The 27,568-nt window shown below is 41.9% G+C and overlaps 7 protein-coding genes across 9 annotated transcripts; all 7 read left to right on the forward strand.

The window, feature by feature from the left end:
- The first annotated feature begins 3,370 nt into the window (after nt 1-3,370).
- On the forward strand, nt 3,371-4,087 carry LOC135436666 (uncharacterized). Its single transcript, XM_064694349.1, has 3 exons — nt 3,371-3,481; nt 3,556-3,602; nt 3,685-4,087. The coding sequence occupies exons 1-3, from the start codon at nt 3,467-3,469 to the stop codon at nt 4,031-4,033; spliced, it is 411 nt and encodes a 136-aa protein (XP_064550419.1). The 5' UTR covers nt 3,371-3,466; the 3' UTR covers nt 4,034-4,087.
- A 3,244-nt stretch (nt 4,088-7,331) lies between these two features.
- Nucleotides 7,332-10,045, forward strand: Cht5 (Chitinase 5). The gene is made up of 5 exons (XM_064694331.1): nt 7,332-7,974; nt 8,031-8,154; nt 8,214-8,870; nt 8,929-9,123; nt 9,701-10,045. The coding sequence occupies exons 1-5, from the start codon at nt 7,358-7,360 to the stop codon at nt 9,854-9,856; spliced, it is 1,749 nt and encodes a 582-aa protein (XP_064550401.1). The 5' UTR covers nt 7,332-7,357; the 3' UTR covers nt 9,857-10,045.
- Nucleotides 10,046-11,241: 1,196 nt separating this feature from the next.
- On the forward strand, nt 11,242-18,336 carry LOC135437213 (uncharacterized). 3 transcript variants are annotated; one of them, XM_064695093.1, is made up of 14 exons: nt 11,242-11,282; nt 11,749-12,007; nt 13,717-13,800; nt 14,197-14,268; nt 14,320-14,760; nt 14,821-14,898; nt 14,952-14,990; nt 15,141-15,218; nt 15,277-15,315; nt 15,380-16,005; nt 16,070-16,391; nt 16,511-16,683; nt 16,959-17,414; nt 17,702-18,336. In XM_064695093.1, the coding sequence occupies exons 2-14, from the start codon at nt 11,947-11,949 to the stop codon at nt 18,143-18,145; spliced, it is 2,913 nt and encodes a 970-aa protein (XP_064551163.1). In that variant the 5' UTR covers nt 11,242-11,282; nt 11,749-11,946; the 3' UTR covers nt 18,146-18,336. The 3 variants fall into 3 exon arrangements, with proteins under 3 accessions (XP_064551163.1, XP_064551164.1, XP_064551165.1); XM_064695094.1 differs by lacking the exon at nt 14,952-14,990; XM_064695095.1 differs by lacking the exon at nt 14,197-14,268.
- A 1,050-nt stretch (nt 18,337-19,386) lies between these two features.
- LOC135437218 (COX assembly mitochondrial protein 2 homolog) lies at nt 19,387-19,801 on the forward strand. The gene is made up of 2 exons (XM_064695100.1): nt 19,387-19,578; nt 19,640-19,801. The coding sequence occupies exons 1-2, from the start codon at nt 19,498-19,500 to the stop codon at nt 19,799-19,801; spliced, it is 243 nt and encodes an 80-aa protein (XP_064551170.1). The 5' UTR covers nt 19,387-19,497.
- A 4-nt stretch (nt 19,802-19,805) lies between these two features.
- Nucleotides 19,806-20,535, forward strand: LOC135437217 (protein Abitram). The gene has a single exon (XM_064695098.1). The coding sequence runs from the start codon at nt 19,806-19,808 to the stop codon at nt 20,421-20,423; it is 618 nt and encodes a 205-aa protein (XP_064551168.1). The 3' UTR covers nt 20,424-20,535.
- Nucleotides 20,536-20,706: 171 nt separating this feature from the next.
- Nucleotides 20,707-22,007, forward strand: LOC135437216 (protein BCCIP homolog). Its single transcript, XM_064695097.1, has 3 exons — nt 20,707-20,986; nt 21,043-21,169; nt 21,226-22,007. Exons 1-3 carry the CDS (start codon nt 20,789-20,791, stop codon nt 21,867-21,869), a joined length of 969 nt encoding a protein of 322 aa, XP_064551167.1. The 5' UTR covers nt 20,707-20,788; the 3' UTR covers nt 21,870-22,007.
- Nucleotides 22,008-22,139: 132 nt separating this feature from the next.
- Dip-B (Dipeptidase B) lies at nt 22,140-25,857 on the forward strand. The gene is made up of 5 exons (XM_064695096.1): nt 22,140-22,295; nt 22,564-22,696; nt 24,086-24,359; nt 24,420-24,518; nt 24,590-25,857. The coding sequence occupies exons 2-5, from the start codon at nt 22,683-22,685 to the stop codon at nt 25,724-25,726; spliced, it is 1,524 nt and encodes a 507-aa protein (XP_064551166.1). The 5' UTR covers nt 22,140-22,295; nt 22,564-22,682; the 3' UTR covers nt 25,727-25,857.
- The last annotated feature ends 1,711 nt before the right edge of the window (nt 25,858-27,568 follow it).

Here is a 27,568-nt window from a genome sequence, read left to right on the forward strand (position 1 = left end):
ACAACAATATGTCGCCAATTATTGCATTTGATACAAACAGACTTTTTCAAAATCACAACAACAACAACAACAACAACAAAATCAAAAGCAACAACAACAACAACAAAGGGCACCAAATGGTAGTTAGGAACTAAATAGCAACAAAAATCAGTCAGTCCCCGCCCCCTCTCTATATAGTATATATATAGTATATAGGGGCGGGGTCAGCTCAAACAAAAGCATTTCAAGGCGCACTTTCAAAGCATTTCACAACTTGGCAATATTTCAAATGTACCTACTATCACAAAACTATTTAAAACCTAATCTAAAATATAATATAATAACATATTTAAAAGAGGAGCAGAGCAAAAAAACCTACATCATATTAAAGCAAATACAAACATGCACATATTAAAAAAAAATAAAAAAACAAGTAACTAATTGTGGTCGGAAGTGCCCGACTAGTAGATACCCTGAACCCAAACATTCTACCTAGAAGGAATTCTATACATACATGCACCAAAAACATAGATACACTTCTTTTCTTAGTTTCTCACTTTGCTTCGGTATTTATTGTCCGATCTCTATCAAATTTTCATGCAAATGAGCTAAAATGAGCTCAATTTGAGGAGAAGTTTCTGAAATTGATATGTTAATACACATGAACGGAATCCTTCTGCTCAAGAGCAAATATACCCTGTAGGCTCAAAGCAGCCTGCTTCTGCCTGTTACATGCATATTCACCCAAACATCATACCCTATCGATACTTTTTTCAATGGGTTCAGGTTATATTTACTCATGCACTTGCATTGCAGCAATGATAAAAGTAAAAAATTTAATTAAATAACTAAACAATTATTTAAATGTAGGTCAATTAGCCAGGCAATTAAACGGAGCAAGCAAAGAAGAAGTGAAGCGATTTAAAAATGAATAAAAAAGTAAATATTGAATGTATTTTAAGCACAAGAAAGTCAATGAAATATATTAAAAACTACACGCAATGCAATTCAATGTTAATGTCTGTATAACTTTTAAAGTTATTAAAAAGAAAAAAAATATGAAAAATATCACAATATATATATATATAAATATATTAAAATATATGCATATAGTAAACACACAACGATAAACTGTTAAATATATACACATATATAAAATATATATATGTATATAAAATTAAAGAAGAAGCAAAAATAACAAGCAAATTGTACAAAAATCGATTTTAAGTTTATCGCAAGTTTTTTTAATTTAAATTGTTACAAGTTTTAAGCTTTATTTAATGCTAAGTATTTTCTTTTAGTTTCTTCATTGGCGCCAAGCTCTTGATATTCATACAATATACTTGCTAATTATGATTATATTAAATATTATTAAAATATTATTAAAAGAAAGAGAAAAACAATCATAATTTGTACATTTCGCGGTGCTATATGTGAACATATGTAAATGTTGCTTGAAAACCATTTTTGACCTTAGTTCAAGCCAAGTCAATTCGATATGCTAGTTCTGGCTTAAATTCGACTAGGAATTCCACGCGTATTTCACAAAAACAATTACAAATATTGCATAAATACATATACATATACATATACATATACATATACATAATGTATGACATAATATGAATTATTGTTTGCAAATTGAAAACAACTGCGAAAAGACGAGATAAATGTTATCAATAAAGAATATATAGTTGAAAATTCAAATCCCGCCCAAGCATTTAATTTTATTCACTTATCGCTCACGATTACAGCCCAAGGTTGCGGAACAGGAAGAGTAACTGGCCGGCGGTTACTTTGTGCGAATCTGGCGACAATTGCCAGCGAAATTCAAGATCAATGTGGACTCTCGCGATGACAAAAGTGGCCCCCGTGCCATGAATCACAATGAAACGCACAAGAGGCTGGCCAACAACAACAACAACAACAACAAGAGAGTGACAAGCCCATGGAGCACTAAAAGAAGGATGACCAGCTATGGGATACCCTGCATGCCTGAAACTTGTTTGTATGTATAAGATAGCTTATCTGCAGCCAAATGTTCACATGATTGAGAAGTGCATACCCTGTATATATCTAAAGTAGTATATCAATTAGGTTGATCAACTATGGGATACCCTGCAATCAGATCGGACGTAGTCTTAAACCTGATTGTATGTATAAAGTTAATATACATAAAGATAGCTTATCTGCAGCACATGTGACAGCAGTGACCGACTGTAAAATACCCTGTATATTTCTCTCAAGTAGCCCAATACTTAGCAATATAGAAAAGATAACATGAATAACACATACAGACAGATATAAGTTATTTTTCACGTTCTTTTCTCACTATCTAAGAAGACTAAGCATGAAGTTCATGAAAGCCTCGCTGCTTTAGTCAGTAGTTTGTCATGCCTTACAGTTACTTTCAGCTACTTGGAAAGGCTAAATATCTGCAGGTAATGAAATTCTTGCTGCCATAATCAGTAGTTAGTCATGTTTCAACAAATTCGAATAGTTCCAATAGAAGAAGTCAACTTTTTAGTATAGTAAACTCTTTCTAGCATATAACCTCTGAATGTTACATACAATCTCTAGAAACAGGTATGCCCTTTATTATCACCTTATGCTTACAGGGTATAAAACCAAAGCAGACTGTGAAGCACAAAACGCGCCCAACACTTTCGGCATGACAAACAGTCGCCACACGCACTCACACACACACACAAGAGTTGAGTGTGTGTGGGCGTATAGGCAAATTGGCTGACAGGTGGCCTCTGCTGCTGGCGAGGGGCAGACCGAGGGGGGGGGGGGGTGGTTGTGGCATGCTGAGCTGTATGTGAAATGTAGAGCATGCGATAACTTTCTAAAAAGAAACAGAACTCAAAGAAATGTCTTATCAAATTCTTACATCCGATTAGCATAATCGTGACCATGGAGCAGAAATCGACAAATGCGAACAAATTAAAAAAAATGGTCTTTATTAATTAGGAAATCGCGAAAAGAGATTAATATTTATAGGCAACAAATAAAAGAGACAAATTAAAGGGCGGCAATTAGCTCGTACTAAAAGCCAGCAATTAGAGTGGACCAAAAGCGACGTCAACGCGCGCTTTGCGCTCTCAGCTAATTATCATACGTTTAAAGCTTATTATAGGGTATATACTAAAAAGAATTACAAATCGTGTAGGTCGAAAAAAAACCTGAAACTACATTAAACCTGATTGGCTTAAATCCGCAGTTGTTGTTGTTGTTGTTGTTGTTGCTGATGATGCGCATAAAAAACAACTCAAAACTCTGAGTGTACGCGACTCAGATTGATATATAAGTATGTATATATATATAAAATATATAAAATTTAAAAAAAAAACCCAAGCCACGGGCAATGTCGACGCATTAATTGTGCGGAATTAAGTGAGTCGCGATGTCGCTTAGCCTCAACTTCAGTTCGAAGGTGTGTGTTCAGGTGTGAAGTTCAGTTTGCCGTTAAACAGGCGCACAGATAATGTCAGTTACATTCGTAAGTTCTGCATTTGCATCTTTCCCAAAGTCGAGACATATCTCAAGTCCCGTGCACATTTATCTTCCGCCCAGTTGACGCTCTTGGCCCTGTGTAGCCTGCTGCCCGCCGTGGAGAATGCGTATGTATGGGTGTATTGCTCTAAGCTCTAATATGGCTGTGCCAGCCTGAACGAATGAATGCCTCTTTTTCGCCACCTGCAGCCACCTTGATATCAGCCAGGATTTATGGCCCGTTGCATCGGCGAGCGCCCTGAGGCGCCAGCCTCGTCATGACCGCGATTATCCGGCTGGGCCTGTGCTCTGCGGCCGGCACAGCAGGCATCGCGCTGCACCAGACCATTGGCCCGGCCATGCTCATGGATATGGTCATGGATATGGTCATGGGTATGGTCACGGATATGGTCGCAACTTTGGCTTTGGTTTTGCGCCCTATCCGATGCCATTTGGCTTTGGCTTTGCGCCATACGGCAATGGCTATCCACAGCCGGGACCGCACCATAAGACTCCATTGGCGCCTTTCAAAGGTGGCTTCAAGTACGCTTGGACATAAAGTTTGCTGTATTAACTTGATTGTGTGTGTCTTGCAGATAACGAGCAGGAATCCGCTGAGTCCAGCCCGAGCAGCGAAGCGCCTTCAAACACCACGCCGAGCTCCACGCCGAGCACCACAACTGAGGATCCCACTTTGGCCATTGATATACGCAGCGGTCTTTAGATAACTGCTTAGTTGTAAGCCTTAAGTTAATGTATGCACTTGGAGAACGAAAAAGTGTTGTGTGACTCGAATAGAATACATTTATTTTTGGTTCAAACTATTTTTGTTTTCCTATTATTCTATTTAGACTTAAACGAACAGACTCTACAATTGATCATATTAAATATATAGATTTTTAATTAAAAGAAAGAATATTTAAAAATCATTTTTTAGGTCCTTCGGAGGGGCAAGACTATAATAAAAATGCTCGAAATAAAAGTAAATTTAGTTCTTGCATATTCTTAAATTAAGAATGAAGCACATTTAGGTCGTAATAATAATAACTATGAACTATATAAATAATTAATATAAATAATAAAAAACTAAATGAATAATAAAAAATAAATAAAAAATATTAAGAAATATTAATAAAATAATAAAAATGTGGCTTAGGCTCGAAATACATTAAAGTAGAATACAACAATTTGCATAATTGAAATGAGCCCAAAAATTAATCACTTTTAATGCTGCATATTGATTCAATTTGGGAACTAGAGCAATATGAACAACTTTATTGTGAGACAATTTGCTCGCTATGTTTTTTAGTAGCTTGCAATTCTCAACCAGTTAAAGGTGCGCGAAGGGTAAAAGGCCGCAATTTCCGGAGACGCAAATTCCGCTGTAGATCTCAAGCCGGAAGGCTTAATATTTATATTAAATACATATGAAATGCTAGCTTGCAATTCTCAACTAGTTAAAGCTGCAATTAAGTTAGAAAGCAACTGCAATTGCAGAATAGATAGGAAAACCCGCTGTTGAACTTAAGCTGACGTGCCTTTATTTATATATTTATTTTTATTACTATACATATATGAAATAATTAAAAATAAATGTTTATTGTTCCTTGGCGCTTGCAATTCTCAACCAGTTAAAGCTGCGAGAAGGGTCGACGGCAACAAGTCTCGAGTAGATCGCAAAGCCTGCTGTTGCCCAGCTTTATATTAATATATAAAAAACAATTAGCCAAACTGCATTTGATTGAAGCACAACATACTTCTTCCTATTTTCGCTGAGTGTATAAAGTGCATGGAAATAAGTGCCATTCTGGCCAGCTTATCTGTGCATTAGGCGAGGCCAACGAACTCCTTCTTTTTGTGCCTGCCTTTCTGCCTTGACGCACTCTCTTGCCAGGATGGACAGCGGAAGTGTGTTATCCGAAACGGGTTAAGCCATTTGCTTATTCTAGAACATAAACAAACCAAACAAAACAAAACGAAACAGAAAATAAAACAAAAACAAGTAGAAAGAAAGTCGCGAGATCTGGAATTGAGCACAGTCGCAACCCAAGCCCAAAACTCGAGCCAAAAGCAAAACAAGAACGAATCTTTTGCATCGCACGCACTTTGGCCAAGGAACAAAGAGGCGCACCCGAAGAACCGGACCCCAACTCCCGACCAAGTATAAAAGCGTAGCTCGCCCCGGCTGCGACTGTCATTTGTCGCCAAACGGGCGTCGCATCAAGTCGTCGTGGTCGGAGATCCCCGTTCCGAATTCGTATAGTTTATAGCATTAAGAAATGGGTAAGCCTCGCCCTGCATATTAAGTGAATACAAATATATATATATCTCGGTGAATGAACTCGTTCAATTCAACCAACTCGAAGCCGATGTGCGGCATTATGGACGCGCAACCTTAGCACGCCCAAAACAAAAAGGAATATACATATATATACATATATATATGTGTATATAGATAATGAAAAGTCGCGAGTGCATTTGAAGTTTTATTTTGATTTTGATTTATGCATGCAACGCGCGTGGATCTGGAATAACAAGTCGCAACATTTCAACTAACTTTCGGAGAATTGAACTTAACGCGATATTAAAGACGTTGGCATCTCCAGAGTTATGCAAAAGTGATAAGACTTACGCTAATGAAATGCAGAGAATATAAATACTTTACTGCATCTACTTGATGGATCAGTTTTCCTTTGTCTTCTATATCCACTTGAACAAAAGTTATGTGCTCTGAATGAATATGGAAATGGAATGGAAGATGAGCTGAGTTGATCCAATCAAAAAATGATATAAATACTTCATTTAACTGATTGATCAGTTTTCCTTTATCCACCTGAAAAAAGCTATGTGTTCCGATTGAATATAGTCAAAGAGTCCAAAAATGATCAGGCAAATGAAAAACAGGGCAATAAGATAAGGAAATGCAGAAAATATATATATGCACCTTACTTAAGTGGAACAGTATGTGAATCTACTCAATTGATCAGTTCCTTTTTTATGTCATATTCACTTGCAAAAACTGCAGCCTTTAGGTGAATGCATTCGTTCTGAATGGATATGGATATGCATATGGTATGGATCAGTCGATCAGTCGATCCAGCCACATCCACAAATCTCTATCTATTCGTCTGAGTATATTGTAATGTCAGATATTTGATCTCGACTCGTACGGATCAGTACTATACTATCGATTGGCAATACATAATTGAAAAAAAGCACGTTTTTTGTGCAAATCGGGTTCGGTTCGAAAATCAAAACTCTTTTGATAATTATTTCTGAATATCTCGGTTGAATAACGACTGTTTTTGAAATGTTATAGCTCTTTGTATTCCTACTAACTATTGGTAATCAGGGCACAAGGCTTTTCCAATTGGAAAAGGGTAATCAAATAAGAAAAGTTCCGAGTCAGTGTAGACTAGACAAGAACCTATATGCCAAGTTATGTGTGTATAAAAATCTGATAATCTTCGAGTTATGCGCAAATGTGTGAAAAGCGATATTATGGAAATGGAAGAAATAATGGGAAAAATCTTTTAAAATTACTTTGCTTATGTAATGGGAGTACTATATATTATAATATATATATACTTTTTAAAAATTAAAAATTAATCTGCTTATATATTATACAAAATATATATATACATATATATGTATATATACTTTTAAATTTCAAGTCGGCGCATTCTTCCAATTCCTTTATATAATTGAAATTTTTATTTCTTATCTTGACAGTTAATCACAGTAAACACAAATAAAATATAATTATTTTCTTTGCCCTATAAAATGAAAGCATTTCTCCTAGGTTCTTCTAAAAATATTCCCCATTTTAAAGCCAGTTTTGCAATTCTTTTTTTTTCTTCACCCAGCGCATCATCATCATCTCATGCTGCTGCTGCTGCTGCCGCTGCTGCTGGGCGTGCCGGGCCTGATCCTGGGATCCAAGGATCAGCCGGCGCGCATTGTGTGCTACTTCAGCAACTGGGCCGTCTATAGGCCGGGCATTGGACGCTACGGCCTGGAGGATGTGCCCGGCGAGCTGTGCACGCATCTGGTGTACTCCTTTATTGGCGTGGACGAGAAGAGCTGGGATGTGCTGGTCATCGACCCCGAGCTGGATGTCGATCAGGAGGGCTTTCGCAAGTTTACGCAACTGCGACAAACGCATCCCAAGTTGAAGCTGCAGATAGCCGTGGGCGGCTGGGCGGAGGGCGGGGCCAAGTACTCGCAAATGTCGGCTGGGCGGGATCGCCGGCAGCGCTTCATCCGCAGCGTGGTGCAGTTCATGAAGGAGTACGACTTCGATGGCTTCGACCTGGACTGGGAGTACCCGGGCGCCACAGATCGCGGTGGAACTTTCGGGGACAAGGACAAGTTCCTGTATTTCGTGCAGGAGCTGCGACGCGCCTTCGATCGCGAGGGCCGTGGCTGGGAGATCACGATGGCCGTGCCGGTGGCCAAGTTCCGGCTCCAGGAGGGCTACCATGTGCCCGAGCTGTGCGAGTGAGTGGCCGCCATGGAGCTAGCTGCGCTGCCGACTAACTAACTCTGCTTTGTAGACTCCTCGATGCCATTCACGCCATGACCTATGACCTGCGCGGCAACTGGGCCGGCTTCGCGGACGTGCACAGTCCGCTCTACAAGCGCAAGCACGATCAATACGCCTACGAGCGACTCAATGTGGTAAGTGCTCCCAGCGATCTTCAGCTCCGGTTCCAAGTAACGCCTGCGACTATTTCAAGCACGACGGCTTGGCGTTGTGGGAGGAGATGGGCTGTCCGGCTAACAAGCTGGTGGTGGGCATCCCCTTCTATGGGCGCACCTTCACGCTGAGCAACTCGAACAAGAACTACAACATGGGCACGTACATCAACAAGGAGGCGGGCGGCGGTGCGCCCGGTCCGTATACGAATGCGAGCGGCTTTCTGGCCTACTATGAGATATGCACGGAGGTGATGGACAAGTCGAAGGGCTGGACCGTCGAGTGGGACGATGCGGGCATGGTGCCCTACACCTACAAGGACACACAGTGGGTGGGCTACGAGAACGAGGCCTCGGTCCAGATCAAAATGGACTTCATCAAGGCCAAGGGCTATGCCGGCGCCATGACCTGGGCCATCGACATGGACGACTTCCATGGCCTGTGCGGCCCCAAGAACGGCCTCATGCAGATACTCCACAACAATATGCGGGACTACCGCGTCCCGGAGCCAACTCGGGAGACAACGCCGCGACCCGACTGGGCCAAGCCGCCCTCCACTCCAGCCAATCCCGACGAGGAGGTCAGCGGCGCGCAGCCGACGACGACGCGTAAACCGAAACCAACCGCAACGGGAGTTCGGCCCACGTCAGCCCCGGCGCCAGCTGTGCCCAGCACCACCGAGAAACCCACCACAAAGGTGACTCCCTTTTGGAATAGATCTTTGCAAATTTTTGTTTAATATTTTCCTTTTCTAGAAACCCAAGAAGCCCAAAAAGACAACCACAACAACAACAACAACAACAACGACCACGACTGAAGCGCCAAAAGTTACGGATGAGCCCGAGCAGGTTGTAGATCCTGGGGAGAATGCCACGGCGGGCATTGAGTTTGATCCCAGCGAAATTGATTGCACCAATCGCGACTTTGTGCCGCATCCCAACTGCAGAAAGGTAAAAAAAACGAAACCAGGGCTGCAAGCTCAAATAAAAGAGTCGGGCAAACCCGACTTGGAGATACCCTGACCCCAGCATCGAGCTGCCGTTACGAAACTTATTTAAAATGCATCCTTGACTAACTTCGGTAATTATAGTCCGATCTTTTTTGAAATTTGCGGGCAATTAATATGACATCTAAATATGGGTAAATACCAAAGACCAGAACCTTGCCTCCAAAAATTGATCTTTTTTTCAACATTGAAAAGAAGGGAAGAACATTTTTCTTTTTTTTCAACATTGAAAAGAAGGGAAGAAAATGTTCCTTTTTTTTAACATTGGAGAGAAGGGAAGAATATGTCTCTTTTTTTCAACATTGGAAAGAAGGGAAGAAAATTGATCTTTTTTTCAACATTGCAAAGAAGGGAAGAAAGTAAATTTATTCTGGTTTTGTATATGCTATATGTGAGTCTACATACCACCTAAAAGTATCTAGAATCGAACCAACCGAGTTCAATATCGGCTTGCACCGTTGCTAGATATCAGCCAAAATTTCTCTTAATATTTCTCAACTATATTCAACTTTTCCTTCCAGTACTTCCGCTGCGTGCACGGCAAGCCCGTGGAGTTCGAGTGCAAGGAGGGAACAGCTTTTCACACTGTTCTCAACGTTTGCGATTGGATTGAGAACAGCGATCGGTACTATTGCACCCGCATGAAGAAGAAAGTTAAGGGAAACGAAACCCGCTAAATGGGAATTTGAATTGCATTTTTTAACCATTATATAAAAGCTATTTGATATGTTAGTTAAGGTAACTATTTTAAGCGCTCAGTGAGAGTGAGTTGTAGTTCTTAGGCTTCAAGTATTTATTATATAATATACATATATATATAATTCACTTTTAAAGAAGAAAATTATATTACTTTTGCCCAGACGAAAGCAATAAAAATTGACAAACACCATAAAATTTGCATTAAATGAGCCGGAAAGAAATATATTTTTATACACAAAGAACAGATTTGGGAGATTAGAAAAAAGCAAAAGAAAAATTGTAATTTTTTGAAAATTATTTTAGATCAATAAAAATTAAAAAAAAACCATAAAACCTGCATTAAATGATCCGGAAAGAAATATAGAGAACCTAGAGAAAAACAAAAGAAATATGAAAATTTTTTTAAAATTACTATTGATATGTCAAGATTCTTGATTGGAAAATTAACATTTTTGAAAATGATTTTGGATATGTCAAGATTATTGATTGTTTTTGGTAATACCTTAAGGTAATATCATAATATTATTGTATTCCATAAGCACCTGCATCGGGTTATATAATTTACCGTTCTAAAATCCTCTGCACTTGTCTGTATCGATGCGTCGCCTTGGAACCAAAGCAGAGAACACATCCAACAGCTGTTCGTGCAATCAAGCATATTAATGAACGGTGATAAATGCTACGAGAAATTATATTTTCATATTTTACAACTGAATTCCCACGCGAGAATAGTGTGACAAAGAGACAGACAGAGAGAGAGAGAGGGAGACAGATTGCATTATATTTAATCATTTGTGACAAGAAAAATAATCGCCGCGAGCTCTGAATAACGCATAGTACTCGAGATTTATATGGGTGAATGTGCCAGCTTTCCCTTTGCATATATATTTCTTCTATTTATTTCTGCTCTTGAGCTAGCTGCTCTGAGTGATCTTTCGATCTGTCTATAATTAAACACAATTCCAAAATTCAGATACTTTAGAGTGTGTCCTTAGCACGGAGAAAAATAAATATTCTATAAATATACATCTAAAGAGCGCATAATCGGTTTAGGAACTAGCTCAAAAGTCCCATAATAGCTGGAACTGACTCAAGTCCTTTACTTAAATTACCCCACTAACAATTTCCCTTAACTTAGAAATTGCCCTAGTTATTGCAGGCGCCACAGCTTTCTCCGGCTTTCAGCACAAATTTCCCCCATTGCTCTCGCTCTCTCGCTCTTTCTCGCGCGTTCGGCCTCTCTGGGAGCCGCCTGCTAAAGAGATAAATTCAGCTTTTGACAAAATTTGCGCTACAAAAATATCAAAATGAAATAATTTTCGCGGTCACAAGGTAAATTCATGGTATATGCATGTTGAGTTACGAATTGGTTTTGGACCGGGAGAGATCGTCTCGTATACTCGTGTACGCAATATACCACTAAAAAAAAAAAAACAAAAGAAAAAATATATTTCTAAACTTGCCTGCTTTTTAAAAGTGCCAGAAAATAGATATAGCTAAAACTTGTGCTGAACGTCTCAAAAAACGAATCGCACACGCCGTGCACAGACGACGGGCCACAAACAAGCAAATTATTTAGCTGACAATCGTCGAAAGGGACACGAAGGATTACCCAGCCGACGATTGTCCGTTAAAGTTTGCGAGCGGCTAGCTAACGCGAAATTCCCAATAAAAAATAATTTTAAAAAAAGTGAAAAATAACGAACAAGTGCAAAATTCTTAAGTGTGACCAAATTTTGTACGAGCCCAATTAGTTATATTTATATGTACATATAAATAGTACATAGTATATAGCTAATATGCAGAGCACACACACATATATATATATAAAATAATCCATAGCATACATAATTTTTACCTTTTCACGCAGTGCATTTAAACGAGCGCATATATTGTGGATATATATGCGATATATACGAGCAAGTGATTTATTTAAATACATTTTTCCCGAATTATTTTAATAATAACGGGAAAAATACGAAAGCATAAAAAGGAGAATTTATGACGTGGCTAACGTGCTGCTAACCAAACTGGGAAAACTCAAGGATAATTTGTTGATTTGATTATTATGGGGCGGCTAACAATTTGGTTCCTGCTGGGACTTACGTTAATCGCCGTTTCCAACAATGGTGAGTTTTCAAGGATTATATAAGCAAAATAACGGTATTTTCTTTCGCACAAGTCCCAGTATTTCGGCAGCGGCCATTATGCAATTTTTATAACAAAAAAAAAGAGAGAGAGAGAAAGAGAGATGAGAAAAAAAATTAAATATGTATATGTATATTTAAAAATATTTGCCCGAGCTGCGCGTGTGTGTGTGTGTGTGTGTGTTTGTGCAAACGTCAGAGACGACACTTTCGAGCAGAATTTCGGCCTAGGCTCGTTGGATAATACACATACATACATCTGCAGATCGCACTAATACAGCGACATATCATTTTGTTGGTCACTTTCTTCTTCTTTCACTTGTGATTTTTCTTCGGTTTTTTTTTAATTTAATTTGTTCAAAATTCTGTTCGCCGAAACGCGGCAAACGTTCGGCCGTTTGGTCGTTCTTCGTTGTCATCGTTTGTAATATTTTTAAATTTAGAATTTTTAAGTTATTTTATGTATTGAGCAAGTATCTGTGTCTATACGGCCGAGCCCGTACTAGTTATGTGTGTATTTTGTTTGGCTTGCAAAAAGAGAAAACAAAAAAAAAGACCTGATCTATATAAAATATATATATAAGTATGTGGGGATAGGTTGCAGGCAACATAAACACAATATGCAAGCAGCCATCGGACGGGTTTTGTATAAATAATTCTGTTTATGCGAAGAACAGCAATGGCATGGCAAATATCTCAAATAGTTTCCTATATTTGAAATACAATTCGCAAATAAATCTGGGAAATTAGCCGCTGACAGCTGCATCGCCTATCAAAAAAAAAGTACTTTGATTGGAATGGGAAATTCTTTGGATCTCTTCCCTGTCTGGCTACCATGAGTGTTCCATGAGGCAACGCAGCTGGGAAAGTAATTAGCAACGACCTTAAACGCGGCTGTCACTCAACACAACTCGACCTTAGATTAATGGAAATATACTCATTGCCAAATCGGAGCCTATAGACCTGCCTATATAGTATATGTGCACCCACGTCACAGAACTGAGCATGGAAAAGATATCAAGATATCGTGGGCGAGTGGCCAACAAAATTATATACCCATTCAGAAGATTTTTGCTGACAAAGCCAGCGACTAGCGAAATGTGTTTGAGTTTTCATCTTTTAAAAATAAAATTCATAAATTGCCGAACATATTTCACAGTGTGTGTGTGAGTGTGTACAATAAATAATGTCAAGTTTGAAAAGATAAAATAACCTCGGCGCTGACATCAAACACGGAGGCGGCACGAAAAACGCCAAGAACGTTATAAATTAAGTTAGAATCGGAAGAAAACCTACAAAAGTTAGCTAAAATCCAAATGGAATATCTTTGACTTCTACCCAAAAATTATACATATTTCTTGTCAGGCTAAAATATAGGGCATAATTCGGAAAAGACCTTCTAGATCGAAAAAGTAGAATATATAATATAATATAATATAATTTTAACATACAATTTAATTTTATTAAATCTTCCTTTAAACTTCCTGAAAAATCCTAATTGATCTGGATTCATTTCCCTATATATTCCTTTGAACTGCCTTACAACTGATCTCAATTAATTTCCTTTCAATTCTCACATGATCTTAAAATATAATTAAATTTATTTTCACCACATTCTTGTCACAGATCTGGGTTAAAACTCCTAAACGATCGTCATATTTTATTCCGACTAATTTAAAATTTCTTTGCAGTTGGGTTTGCCAATGCGGATGTCGGACCGAGCGAATCAGAATGTCGACCCTACATTGAAAAGGCTATACATGAACTGAAAACAGGTAAGTTACAACTAGAAAAAAACTAACCCAGCGATTATTTCTGACTGACTGACCGAACAAGGCGTAGATTCCACTCACAAGTGTGGAAAATCGGCGGAAAATCCATTGTGTGCAACTTTTGTGTTTAACTTCCGCTCGGCTTCTAACTCATTTTCCAAGATCTTTCTAAAAATTCATCTGATACGTGTGTTACCCTTTGTTTGTCTGAGGGAACGTTTCATTTTTGTGTTCAAAATTTACATCCTAATTCGATGGACTTTTTACTCATGTGTCCAGCTAGTAAGGGAGGATTTAAGGCGGTAAATGGGTTTAAAATTGCTGTATAAATTATGAAGCTTAGAGCTTGAATCGTGCCTAGAAACGACTTGCTTCAATAATATATAATTTTCCTTTGAGATGGTGTCAAAGATGGTTCCGGAGAACTGCAATCCGATCAGCCAAGTAGGGATGATGATGACGATGACGATGGTGGGATTGATGAAAAAGAAACTGTTGAAATAACTGATGTGGATTCCACAGAGGACGCGAAAGGCGTCAACGACCTTGACGGCGATGGCATACCAGATGATCAGGACGACGACATCGATGGCGATGGCATACCAAATGATGAGGACGATGATATCGACGGCGATGGCATACCGAATGACAAGGACGATGACATCGATGGCGATGGCATACTCAATGAGGATGATGACGACATCGATGGCGATGGCGTGCCCAATGATGAGGACGATGACATCGATGGCGATGGCGTTCCCAATGAGAAGGACGATGACATCGACGGAGACGGCATTCCCAATGACGAGGATGATGACATCGACGGAGACGGCATACCCAATGACGAGGACGACGACATCGATGGCGATGGTATTCCCAATGACGAGGACTCTGACATCGACGGCGATGGTATTCCCAATGAGAAGGACAACGACATCGACGGCGATGGAATACCAAATCAGGGTAAGACCTCAGTCGAAGTTCGACATCCTTTATTCCATTCATGGAATTCCTTTCGTGCAGAGGACAACGACTTGGATGGCGACGGCTTGCCAAACGAGAAAGACGAGGATTTGGATGGCGATGGATTGGTGAATCATGGTGAGTATCATCTGTCGTAGCAGGCGAAATTATGCAAGGTTCTATTTATGCAGAGGACGAGGATATCGATGGGGATGGTACTTTGAATCACGGTATGGACTAAGCACCCAACTTCTTCGACTCATTCTGCTCTACCCCACTATATACCTGATTAATTATTTCTTTCATTTAATAATAACTTTTTATTCCCAACTTGAGATAATATATCATTTTACTCACACGGAATATGTTGCTCATTGTAGAGGACAACGACTTGGATGGCGATGGCTTGCCAAATGACAAGGACGAAGATCTGGATGGAGATGGCAAAGTGAACCATGGTAAGTCTTTGCTGATCCATTACGCATAGTTCCCCAGCTAATTACCCAACTTTTACAGAGGACGAAGATATCGATGGAGATGGTACCCTGAATCATGGTAAAACGAAACCAAAAATTATCTTCCATAACATAACGTAACATATCATTTCTCCCTTTAACAGAGGACAGCGACATAGATGGCGATGGCGTTCACAACGATGAGGATCACGACGTCGATGGCGACGGCCTGACCAATTCCGAGGAGCCACAGAGCATGGATATCGATGGGGATGGCGTGCCAAATAATCTGGATGATGACATTGATGGCGACAGCAAGGTAAACGAGAAGGACGAGGACATGGACGGCGATGGTATCTTGAATGTGCACGACAATGACATGGACGGCGATGGCATACCCAATGTTCACGACGACAGCCATGAGCTCGCCGACGACGATGATGATGACGAGGAGGAGGAGGAGGTGAAAAAACGCAGCAAGCGTGAGGTTGATGCTGCCCCAGTTGTCGAGATTGAGTCACCCCCAAGTCCTGCTGAGGAGTTCCCAGCTGAAGAGGAGGCTTCAAAGGAGGAGGAGGTAGCTGCAGAGGCTGAGCCCGAAGCGGTAGAGGAGCAGGCGGAGGAGAAGGAAGAAGAGCCAGAGCCAGCTGTGTCCGCAGAACAGGTCCCTGTAGAGGAAACCGCACAGCCAGAAGCTGAGGCATCGGAGGAAGCCAAAGAAGCTGAGGAAACTGCGATCGCTGCAGATGAAGACGATGATGACACCAAGCCAGAAGACGAATTGCTCTGGGTAGGTTTTGGAAAGATACTTTAGAGGATTGGTCACCTGTGATTAACTGCTTGCTTCTCTGCAGGAAGGCGTCATTCCACAGAACCGTCGCAGCCGGCAGCATATCACGGAGCTCCTGCTGCTGGACGAGGAGTTCAATGCGCGCGAGAAGGCCACCGACAATGTGGCTGAGATTATTCTGCGCGACATCAAGAAGATCTATGAGAATGCCGTCAAGCCTTTGGAGACCTTGTACAAGTATCGGGACTTGAGCAATCGTCACTTTAGTGATCCGGAGATCTTCTCCAAGCCATTGATACTGTTCATGGGTCCCTGGTCCGGCGGCAAGTCGTCCATTCTGAACTATTTGACCGACAATGAATATACGCCCAACTCGTTGAGAACCGGTAAGGAAAATGAAATATGAGTGGAATAAGCGTGGAATAAGCGTGGAATATGCGTGGAATATGCATGGAATATGCATGGAATATGTAAATAGGAACTTCTAACTTGATTGCATTTTCAGGCGCGGAACCCTCGCCGGCTTACTTCAATATATTGATGTGGGGCAATGAGACGGAGGTCTTGGACGGCACCCAACTGGCCGCCGACTATACCTTTTCGGGTCTGCAGAAATTCGGTCAGGGTCTGGAGGAGCGACTGCGCGGCCTGAAGCTGAAGAGCAAGCTGCTCGAAAAGGTAACCAAATATAAGTATATATATATATATATATGTATGCCAGGCACATGTACTTGTTGCCCAAGTGCATTAACTTGTCGCCCAAATAGCTTTTGGCAGGGCAGCTCGTCGATTGGGAAATATGTTTTTTGATATGCTCAGGCTCTGGCAATTTGCCCAAGAGCACAATTTATAGTATTTGGTTATTAAATGTCGAAAATAGCTAAAGACAATGGCTAAATTAAAGCTGATGTGCCACACACACTCACACACAAATGAATTTTTGAATTTTTCAGGTCAACATCGTTGAGATACCCGGCATACTCGAGGTACGCAAGCAGGTGTCGCGCGTCTTCCCCTTCAATGATGCCTGCCAGTGGTTTATCGATCGCGCCGACATCATCTTTCTGGTCTACGACCCAGCCAAGTTGGATGTCGGCCCCGAGACGGAGGCCATACTCGATCAGTTGAAGGGGCGTGAGTATCAGACGCGCATCATACTGAACAAGGCGGACACCGTCAAGCCCGAAGAGCTGCTGCGTGTACAGGGCGCACTCATTTGGAACATCTCGCCGCTGATGTCTTCGGCCCAGCCGCCACTCATGTACACCACATCGCTGTGGACGAACCCCTATCAGGAGGGCGCACCAGCCCGCCTGCTGCTGGCCCAGGAGCGTGCCTTCCTCCGCGATCTGCGCACTGCGATCGATAAGCGGATCGAGCACAAGATTGCCAGCGCACGTCGCTTTGCCGTGAGTACTTTTTTAGCAGAGCCCTGCAGCGAGAGAACAATTCAGTAAACAGCTCGAGCTATCCGACTCGCTTGTGTTCGAGCCAATCGTTCGAACATGTTGCTGATTCGAGCAGATCGAACTTTGTTTGATGAATGGCTTGTTTGAACGTTGCTCAAAAGCTCGAATCGCTTGGTTTTCCGTATAATCAATTGAATATCCGAGTTTTATCCGAGTAAAATAATCGATGCAGGGCTCTAAATCATATCTGCACATATATCCAGATTACCTACCTCCATTAATTGCAGGTGCGCGTGCGTAATCATGCCAAGATGGTGGACTGCTATTTGAACACTTACTACAATCACAAGACTCTGTTTGGCAACAAGAAGCGCATCTCGGATGATATTATTGATCATCCACAGAACTATCATATCTATGAGGGTTTGTCCACGCTGACAAATATCTCGCGCTACGACTTGCCCGATCCGGAGGTCTATCGCGACTTTTTCCGTCTGAATCCGCTGTACGAGTTCAAGAAGCTCTCGGAGACATGCACCTATTTCCGGGGCTGTCCCATAACCAAGCTGGATTTGGCCATTGCCTATGAGCTGCCCGAATTGGCCGGTAAATACAAGAAAATGTCGGAAGCCGCATTGGCCAACATTGAGGCACAGGCGTTAAAGGCCGGCGCGGCGGCGGCAGAGGCGGAGGCGAGCCACGTGCAGGCCGAGCCCAAAAAGACGAGTTGAGGTATTGGCTCCGTCGAGGAGTAAGCCTGCCATTTAGTTTGTTTTAATGAGAGTTAGAGAGAATGTGACATCGGCAACGGTAACTGTCTAGAGACAATTAACTGCATCAGCAATGGAGAGTGAGAGCGTAAAAGAGAGAGAGTGAGAGAGACACACAAACAAATGAGAGCGTGAGCGAGAGAGAAAAACAATTGAGAGCAAAGTATTGTTAACGTACTTGTCATCCATTGACGAACACACAAAAAGCATTGACGAACAAGAACAACAACAGCGTAAGACAAAAGAGATCGATGATTTTTTTTTTGTAGAGTTTTGGAGAGTGTTTTTTCTTTGTTATTTAACATAGCAATCTTTTATTTTCATCTGAGCTGGAATTTTATTTTAAATACTTATAATATAACCGAACTGAGAGCTTTATGAGAGAAACTAATGCACAAGTGAGAGCGTAAAAACCACACACACACACATATACACCATTCACCGTTTGGTGAATTTTAGCAGAGAGAGATAGCATTGAGTCTTTCTAGTAGAGTAAAATCAGCTGAGCGTAGGAAACTTAACGAACAGGCAGAGCTAAATTAACTAAGATCTATTGACGATATCTAACATTAAACCCTTTATTCACCTATTGGAAAAATTGCCATTGCAACCCATTTTTTAACTAGTTGTTACAACAGCGCACAATTTTTTGAGAGTTTAGAAGTGTTTTTGAACAGGTTTTTGAGCAACCAACACAAGTTAGTTTATTTTTCAGGCAACCCTATTTCGATGATGTAGTTGATAAGACTTTTTGGTAAAAAGTAAACAGTGAAGACGTTAAAACAATTTTTTCTAATTATGCATGAATGATAAATATAAAGGCATGTGAGTAATATAAAATGTGAAATTTGACAATATATACCTATATAATATGACAAGCAGACAACATATATAAAACAAAACTGTGAGAGCGGGTAAAATACACAAATAAATAAAATAAAACTAAAACATAAAATACCAAAAAAAAAACTTTTTTCAAAAATAAAAACCCAAGCAACCGTTGCCATTGAGTATTGTTTGCATTTGGCATTTTTTAGTATGTTTCAATCGGTTGTTAAAGCAGCTGGCCGAAACTGAAAATACCAAAAAACTCCAGTCAAAAATAAAAATCCCAAGCAACCGTTGACATTAGGGTATTATTTGCATTTGGCATTTTTTAGTGTGTTTCGATCGGTTGTTAAAACAGCTGGCCGCGTTCAATTTGTCGCCGGCAAAGCGATAACAGTCCGATAAACACTTTTGCGTAAGAGAAACGAAAAAATAAATAAATAAATTGAATTGCATATGTTTCATTGATCCGGAAGCAATTGAAGATGCACACAGATTTGGCATCACATTTACACACGCCGGCCTGCAATAAATTAATAGAGGAACTCAAAGCGTGCCACGAAAATGTAAGTGAAGCTCTTGCAACTAGTTTGCGCCGTGCTAACCCAATACCTCACCCGCCCGCAGCACGCCTTTGCCAAGTTTATTGGCATTTGCAACACCATCGACGACCAGGTGGTCAAGTGCCTGAAATCCGAGCGTATTGCACGCTCCGCTGCGAATCGCGCCAAGGCTCGCGAACGTCAGGCCCGGTACAAGGAGAAACTGCAGCAGGGCGAAGCCAACTAAAAGTATGGCAACTCTCGAAGCAGCGTCCAGCGCTGGGGAGGATCCCTTTGCGCCGTACTACTTTCAGCAGGAAGAGCAGCTGATTTGTGGGCAACTGGTGAGCCCCATTACAGACTGTTATGATCCTATGATGAACTATCCCAGCATGGTGGATCGCTTCTTTACGCGCTACTACTATATCAAAGCCGGAGCTGCCTACCAGGTGCTCTATCACTCCAATCGCATTTGCCTCGTTTGCCTGGCGCCCACGCATCCCGCCTACGGCGAGGGTATTGCCTCGGTTAGCTACAATGTGGGCAACGTTGATCGCAGCCAGAATGTGGTCAAGGGCAAGGCCAAGAAGGGCGGCATGATACTGCAGGCGGACACAACGCTGGCCGTGCTCACCACAGACGCGGGCAACACCTATAAAATACCCAGCTGCATACGCGGCAAACTGGTCGAGGTTAACACGGCGCTGCTAACGGACGCCAAGCAGCTCGAGCAGGCGCCGGAGGGTGCGGGCTACATTGCCATTTTGTTGCCCAAGATCGAGAATTGCGACGATATCAAGGCCAGTTTGTTGACACAGCAGCAATACGAGGAGCAGCTGAAAAAGGGCGAACCCGAGTCGGAAAAATGACGACGATGCACGCATAATTATCTATAAGAAACTGTTTTGTATAGTGTAAAAAGAAACTGTCAAATAACAATACACTTTTTTCTGTGTAATATCAGCTCAAAATAGCTGCAAATTGAGGCTTGTTTTAGCTGCGACCTTAAGAAAGGTGGGCGAGGCAGAACGAATATGTTCCATTTTCATTGAGCGAACAGAGTATAAGAGTGAACCAGCGTGAACAGCGCGGCTCAAAAGAACAAGTACTTATTCTGACAAGGTGGCAAGGCCAAGCAACACGTGTGTTGACAAACAGCTGAAGGTTTTTGGTTTTCCGCACATTTCGTTCACTGCGGTTCAGAAATAATTTTTTAAATAAAATCAAATACAAAATGTCAGCGAACAAGAAAACAGAAGCAATGACATTTGAGGAAGCTGACAGCTCCAGCGATGAAGATGTTAAAAATAATGAAAGTAAGGACAAGAGTGAACATGAAGAGGAAGAGGATGATGATGATGATGATGATGATGAGGATATGAAAAGTGAGGATAGCGAAGAATCGTACTCGGATGTCTACAAAGGCACGGAGGTAGGCGCTGTCAGTCCAAAGTTTTGCCGAATTATACAGAAATAACTTATTCGCAGGAGTTGCAAGTTGAGTTCGAAGGACGCGCTCCGATAGATCCCGATGCGGAGGGCATATCGCAGCTGCTGCAGCGTCTCTTTCCGCGCGCCCAAATCAATTGCAATCAGTTGGCCCAATTGCTTATTGGTAACAATTCATTTATAATTCCTATGCACATCTCTATTAAAATGTCGCCGTTGCAGCTCAAAACTTTGTGGGCAGCGTTATTTGCCAGTGCCTGGACGATGGGCCCGAGAGCGAAACGGACGACAACATGGTCGAGGATGATACCATCTTTGGCATTACCTCCGTGCTGAATCTGACGGCCAAAAAGGAGAAGCCCGTCATTGAACAGCTGTGCAAATATCTGTTGGAACGCGCCGAGAAGCATGCCACAAAGCAGGTGCACAAGCAGCTGCGCGAACTGCTGGACAACGAGCAGAGTCACGTCGGCTTCCTGATCAACGAGCGCTTCATCAACATACCAGCACAGATATCTGTGCCCTTATTACAGAACCTGCATCAGGAGATCGAGGCGGCCAAGGCCAAGAAAATGAAATTCAATTTTGATACGCTGCTGCTGCTGGTCAAATTCCATCGGAATGCGGCTAAAAAGAGCACCTCCGACGAGGATCAGTATACCAATGCCGAGGAGGAGCTCCTGGTCGAGCGTTCCAAATTCAGTTTTGAGTTCACGGTGGATGCCGAATGTGATGCGGGCCTGGCCGATGAGAGCCCGAGGGCCAAGAAAGGCGTTCTAAAACCGTACAGAAAACTTTTGGCGCTGGAAGCCAAGCAGCTGCCGCAGCTAATTATAGACATACAGGGCTTTATAAATGGGGAGTAGAATTTGTGAACCATATGGAAGCAAACCATATTTATGTAGGCCCAGTAAACAAACTAATAAGTTGACATATTCTTAGATTATATTTTTTTATTACTGCAAATCATATAAAATAATAAATAAAACATTTAACATGGCAAACATTTGTTTAAACGTAATTTAAGCACAAATATATTTTATTATACAACCATAAATGAATTGAACATTTACGTTTGTTTAAATATTGTTGAGTTCGACTTTGATATAGTTGGCAACGCTGCGCCCGAACAGCTGACCGGCTTTATTCAACAGTCGTCAGCTGTTCGTGTTTCGCCCCAGCCTCGCCTCGCTCTTTAAACAGCAGCCGTGAACGTGACTGGCAAGAGAATAGCCAAGCCAAGCCATCCGACCGCCAAGTGCCAAGTGTTTGCGTTTGCTCAGTGCAACGACGTGAGTAGAAGCCGGAGTGCAATATTGTTATTGTGCGAGCTACAATTTCAATTATTACATTCCTACAATTAATCATAGGTCGTGGACAGTTGTTTGTTATAAACAAAGGCGTCGCGTTGCGCGCTATATAAAGCCGCTTGCTGCGCTGCAAAATCAAACACAATCATTTGTGCTGTCAACGCAAACGTTTTGGTTAATAACAAGCAACAAATTAAAAAACGAACAAGAAAATAAGCAAACATTATCGGCACCTTATCGCCACTTCCAGTTCCAGTATTCCATTGTATTTGCAATCTCAATCTCAACGAACGCCCCACGCCCGTCGCCCAGTCAGTGACTCTCCACTTGCCGTACGCCGCAGTTGTTGCCGCTCTCCACATCATCAACATGGGACTCGAGAAGTAAGTAAAATGAGATCTGCTTGCATTAGAGTTGCCAACTGTTACAGAAACAGCCTGCATCCAATTAAAAGTAGCTAAATTAACTTTTTGAGCACAAATTGGCAGTAAACAGGTTTACTGAGATGCTGAAAAAATGGAAATCTGTCTGTCTAAAATGGCAGCTGTTTTCTCTGAAAAGGCCAAATGCAGCTATAAAGTAGCTAAATTGGCAAAACTGTTGGCAGCAAAATCAGAGATGTCGCCGCCATTTGCAAGGACAGCTCAAACGAAGAGCGGCTGCAAAGTCCAGCTCTCTTCACGCTCTTTTTGTTGGCTTTGTTCCTTTCATATAACGGCGCTTGTTCGTCAAACGTTTTGAAAGGAAAGTTTAAACAATTTTTGATTAGCTTATCAAACTTATTGCAATCGCAGTTATTTACTGCACTTGAGAAATTGAGATTATCTTTTTATCAGCAACACGCCCCAAAGAGACTTACACATACATACATACACACATACATACATACATGCATAAATTGTTTAGCAAGGCGTGTAGCCCGCAATTGCCCTTCCCATTCGATTGACAAGTAATTGAAAAAAAAAAGGACCGACGTGATTAAATTGCATTTCAATGAAGTTTTAACTGCGTGCAGCAATTAAATGAATGGGAATATATGCATACAATTCTACTTTTCGATTTCGATTCGATTTCAACAGTAAAAACAAGTACGATTCGACACGTTTGCTTTCGGGTGTTCTTGATTCCGAATGGAAACGTTTTCGGAGTCGTTTTCATTCCTAACCGAAACTAATTGTCAGCTGTTTTGCATAAATTAAAGTGCCCAGAACTCTTAGTGAATTAAAAAGTACTTCGGAATTAGTTCCCCAATATAATAAAATAAATAGGAAAATATATATTCTTTCGTTTGTTTTCAAAATTTTGTAAAACAATCGATTCCATTTCGATCCCGAAATGTTTGTTCGGATTTCAATACCATTTCCGTATTTTAGTCAAACTCCCTTTAAGGAGTTTTTAACTTTAACTTCATATTTTCACCCATTTTCCGCTCGTGGAATTTGTTTAGCTATTTCAATGTACTTTCACAACTGTGTTTTAGGTTTATTTAATTAGCAACCACTTGTTAATATTTAAATATTTATTAGTATTATTAAATTTTTCAAGGGAGCTTTCGCTATATTTACCACAAATGCATGTATATACCAGGAAGTATTACCCGACCTTAACCGAGACAGTTTTTTTTCACTTTAATTCAATAAATCACATTTTCACCCATTTTCCGATCGTGAATTAAATTCACAACTGAGTTTAAGGCTTATTTGATTAGCAACAACTTTTATTTCGATAAAAAATTGAAACATTTTTTAAACTATTTATTTCTTTCCGCCTAGACTATTGCCCTGCACCGTTAAGCTGTCGAATATTTTGGCCAAGTCCAGCTACGATGTGCTGTGTGTCATTGATCGCGCTGTGCCCGCCGAGCTGGCCGACACGTTCGAGGAGCATCGCGCCTTCGACAAGGCCTTCGACAGCGTCGTCTCGTGCTTCAAGTCGTCGCAGCTGAATCTGCCCGTGATCTATGCGCCCGTCCAGGAGCTGACGGACTATGCCGACGTGCGTTGCTATCAGAAGGCGGCCGCCCAGTCCCTGCAGCGGGCCATTAAGGTGTGTCTGAGATCTTTGTAAATGCTCGAGGATATAATGATAATCCTTGCTTTGATATAGGCCGGCTTCCAAGCGCCGCTGTTGGTGGTGCCCAAGAGCAAACGCTTCTCCCAGGCGGAGCTGTGCACGGTCCTTGGCGCTCTCGAGGAGCTCTATGTGGTATGTTAACCTGGCGCAAACAGTTCAACTTATCTGGTTTTCACTGTACCCTCTCTCGTTTCTTCGCCCAGCCCATTCAACTGCGCGAGGATGTGCCGGCGAAAAAGCAGCGCATCAGCTCGCTGTCCGTGCTGATTGATAGTCCCAATGCGGAGCGAATCATGCGGGAGGCTTTGGTTCTGGAATCTGGTCGGCTGATTGCCCGCGACATTGGCGGCGGCGATCCGGAACGCATGGCGCCGCCTCTCGTGGAGGCCTACATAAAGCCGCTGTTCGCCAATCTGTCCGTCAAGGTGATCGACGATGTGAATGTCATCAACAAGGAGTATCCCCTGTTCGCTGCCGTCAATCGTGCTGCCCATTCCGTGGAGCGGCATCGGGGACGGATCATCTTCCTCGAGTATAAGCCGCCGGGTCCGGCGTGCAAGACGCTGATGCTGGTCGGCAAGGGCGTGACCTATGACACGGGCGGCGCTGACATCAAGGCCGGCGGCGTCATGGCCGGCATGTCGCGGGACAAGTGTGGAGCCGCTGCCGTCGCCGGCTTCATGCATGTGGTCAGCGAGCTGAAGCCGCAGAATATACACGTCATTGGAGCGCTCTGCCTGGTCCGCAATTCGGTGGGTGAGGAGTGCTATGTGTCCGACGAGCTGATCACCTCGCGCGCCGGCGTTCGCGTCCGGATTGGCAACACGGATGCCGAGGGCCGTATGTGCATGGCCGATGTGCTGTGCCGCATGAAGGAGCTGGCCGTTGAGGGTAATCTGCCCGATCCGCACATCTTTACCATTGCCACGCTGACGGGTCACGCCTTCATATCGGCCGGCGAGGGTCAGTCCATCATTGTGGACAACAGCGTGGCCGCCAAGGAGGATCATGCACGCAAACTGCAGGCCGCAGGCCAAGCCTATGGCGAACCCTTCGAGGTCTCCGTGCTGCGCCAATGCGACTTCGACTTCAATGCCGCCAAAGCCATTGGCGAGGATGTCGTCCAGGCCAACAATGCGCCATCGGTGCGGACACCGCGCGGTCACCAAGTGCCCGCCGCCTTCATGATCCAGGCCACGGGCCTGGACAAGCACGGCGTCGACTCCAGGCTGCCGCTCAAGTACACCCATCTGGATATTGCCGGCAGCGCTGGCGAGTATCCGCTTATGCCCACAGCTGCGCCCATTGTGGCGCTCGTCAAGACCCATTTGATCGACTAGCTGCGATCCGAGCTCCACGAATATTTGCAACTGAAAAAGCGCCGTACTTATCCTTATAACATATAATCACTGTATGCATCACAGCTCTCCGAAAGTCAATGTGAATAAACGTCTTTGTATTATTATTCGAATTAATATACCCTTCCAGAGGGTATTATAACTTTGTAAATCAGTGTGGGACATCTCTGACTTCACTAAGTATATATGTATATATATATATTCTTGGTCAGTATCAACAACAGATTCTATGTAGCTATGTTCGTCTTGATAGGCCTTATTCCGATCGATCAATGGTCTCCTATAGCTATAGTATAGCATAGCATATATAATCGGTCGAATATGGAATCTCTTGTAAGAAAAGTTTTTTGTTTGATTTTCAAGATATCTTGACGAAATTAGTTAGCTAATATATCATATATAGCTGCATAGGAGTAATCGGTCAACAACTCAATTTTTATATAAATGTTAAAGGGAGTATATCTGACACGCCGAAGATTCAATACCCTTGTAGATATTTGCCTTATGGTGTTGCAAATATGTGAGAAGAGTAAAGCTCGTAAATGCTGCGTTAAAAGATGTCTTGAAAAATGAAATATTTTGCCATACATAAAGTCGATTTTCGAAAGGTTCTTCATTTAGAGCTATATAATATAGTTTTCCTTTAGAGCTTATATAGTCTTCCTTTTGGCTATAATAATAGAGTCTTTCCCTAGAGCTATATAATAGAGTCTTCCTTTAGAGCTATATAATATAGTCTTCCTTTCGAGCTATAATAATATTATCTTCCTTTAGAGCTATAATAATATCGTAGTGCGATCTTGATAAAAATTGACACATATAAGATGAGAATAGTTTAAATAGTTAATTTTGAAGTTGATCAAGATATCTTGGTTCACAAAATAGCTTTTTCAAGTACCTACTTTTTGAACGAACTGCTGATATGGCAGTTATATGATATAGTAATCCGATCCAGCCGGTTCCGAAGAACAGAAAGTCGGACCTATGCAAACTTACAAGACAATATCTTTAAAAGTGAGAGACTAATTCGCATAGAAACAGATAGACGGACATATCTATATCAACTCGGCTGTTGATGCTGATCAGAAATATATATACTTTACGGGCTCAGAGCTGTCTCCTATGCGTTACTAATTTCGTGACAAAATTCAAATACCTTCTACAAGGGTATACAAACTGTTTAGCTTTCCCAGGTAATTTGTCCAAACCTGGCTCTGTCATGCTCCTCACATATGATCCACATTTTATAAGCTATTGCAAGGGTATTTAATCTTCGGCGTGCCTTTATACATTTCGTTTATTATTATTATTTTATTTATTCTTGTGCATAATTGGCAAGACGTTCTGAATTTTGAGTTCTCGCTGATTTTCGCGCTTCTTTCTGCTTTTTTTGCTGTTGCGCATTTTCTTTGATTTCGCTTGGGTTGCGTCGGCAGCGAGAACCCGTTAGGCGCTGCAGTCGCTGCCTGCGCTGCCTGCGCTGCCGTCGCGGCGTCTTCGCTGGCCGCGATTGGCCAGGCACACTTGTCAGCTGTCGCGTTACGTCGCGTTTACCGTTATTGCCTGGCTATGGAAACTCGGTCAAGAGTGTCTCATTCATGCCGTGATTGCATAATGTACCGTTGCTCCCAGTTGCTGCCAGTTGTCCGTTAATACCCTGATACATTTTTACAAAGAGGTATATTGGCTATATGCAAGCGTATGTAACAGAAATAAAGGAACTCTATCCGATGCCATAAGCTATATATATTCTCGATCAGAACGATGAGCTCTCTGATCTCGGCGACTACAAAAGCTAGAGACTTGAACTTGGAAATATAATAT

The sequence above is a fragment of the Drosophila montana genome, unplaced genomic scaffold (assembly GCF_035044405.1).
Source record: "Drosophila montana isolate Dmon_TW-CO22-7 unplaced genomic scaffold, ASM3504440v1 contig_3733_1, whole genome shotgun sequence".
NCBI classification, from domain to species: Eukaryota; Metazoa; Arthropoda; class Insecta; order Diptera; family Drosophilidae; genus Drosophila; species Drosophila montana.

Excerpts from the sequence above, each read along its gene's own strand:
- LOC135436666 (XM_064694349.1), top strand. Across the intron at positions 3,603-3,684 it reads CTGCCCGCCGTGGAGAATGC|CCACCTTGATATCAGCCAGG; the intron begins GTATGTATGGGT and ends CGCCACCTGCAG.
- Cht5 (XM_064694331.1), top strand. The coding sequence starts at position 7,358 with ATGCTGCTGCTGCTGCTGCCGCTGCTGCTGGGCGTGCCGGGCCTGATC. Across the intron at positions 7,975-8,030 it reads CATGTGCCCGAGCTGTGCGA|ACTCCTCGATGCCATTCACG; the intron begins GTGAGTGGCCGC and ends TCTGCTTTGTAG. Across the intron at positions 8,155-8,213 it reads CCTACGAGCGACTCAATGTG|CACGACGGCTTGGCGTTGTG; the intron begins GTAAGTGCTCCC and ends GACTATTTCAAG.
- LOC135437213 (XM_064695093.1), top strand. The coding sequence starts at position 11,947 with ATGGGGCGGCTAACAATTTGGTTCCTGCTGGGACTTACGTTAATCGCC. Across the intron at positions 14,269-14,319 it reads TGATGATGACGATGACGATG|AGGACGCGAAAGGCGTCAAC; the intron begins GTGGGATTGATG and ends TGGATTCCACAG. Across the intron at positions 14,991-15,140 it reads GGATGGTACTTTGAATCACG|AGGACAACGACTTGGATGGC; the intron begins GTATGGACTAAG and ends TGCTCATTGTAG.
- LOC135437218 (XM_064695100.1), top strand. The coding sequence starts at position 19,498 with ATGCACACAGATTTGGCATCACATTTACACACGCCGGCCTGCAATAAA. Across the intron at positions 19,579-19,639 it reads TCAAAGCGTGCCACGAAAAT|CACGCCTTTGCCAAGTTTAT; the intron begins GTAAGTGAAGCT and ends ACCCGCCCGCAG.
- LOC135437217 (XM_064695098.1), top strand. The coding sequence starts at position 19,806 with ATGGCAACTCTCGAAGCAGCGTCCAGCGCTGGGGAGGATCCCTTTGCG.
- LOC135437216 (XM_064695097.1), top strand. The coding sequence starts at position 20,789 with ATGTCAGCGAACAAGAAAACAGAAGCAATGACATTTGAGGAAGCTGAC. Across the intron at positions 20,987-21,042 it reads ATGTCTACAAAGGCACGGAG|GAGTTGCAAGTTGAGTTCGA; the intron begins GTAGGCGCTGTC and ends ACTTATTCGCAG. Across the intron at positions 21,170-21,225 it reads GTTGGCCCAATTGCTTATTG|CTCAAAACTTTGTGGGCAGC; the intron begins GTAACAATTCAT and ends TCGCCGTTGCAG.
- Dip-B (XM_064695096.1), top strand. Across the intron at positions 24,360-24,419 it reads CCCTGCAGCGGGCCATTAAG|GCCGGCTTCCAAGCGCCGCT; the intron begins GTGTGTCTGAGA and ends GCTTTGATATAG. Across the intron at positions 24,519-24,589 it reads CTCTCGAGGAGCTCTATGTG|CCCATTCAACTGCGCGAGGA; the intron begins GTATGTTAACCT and ends TTCTTCGCCCAG.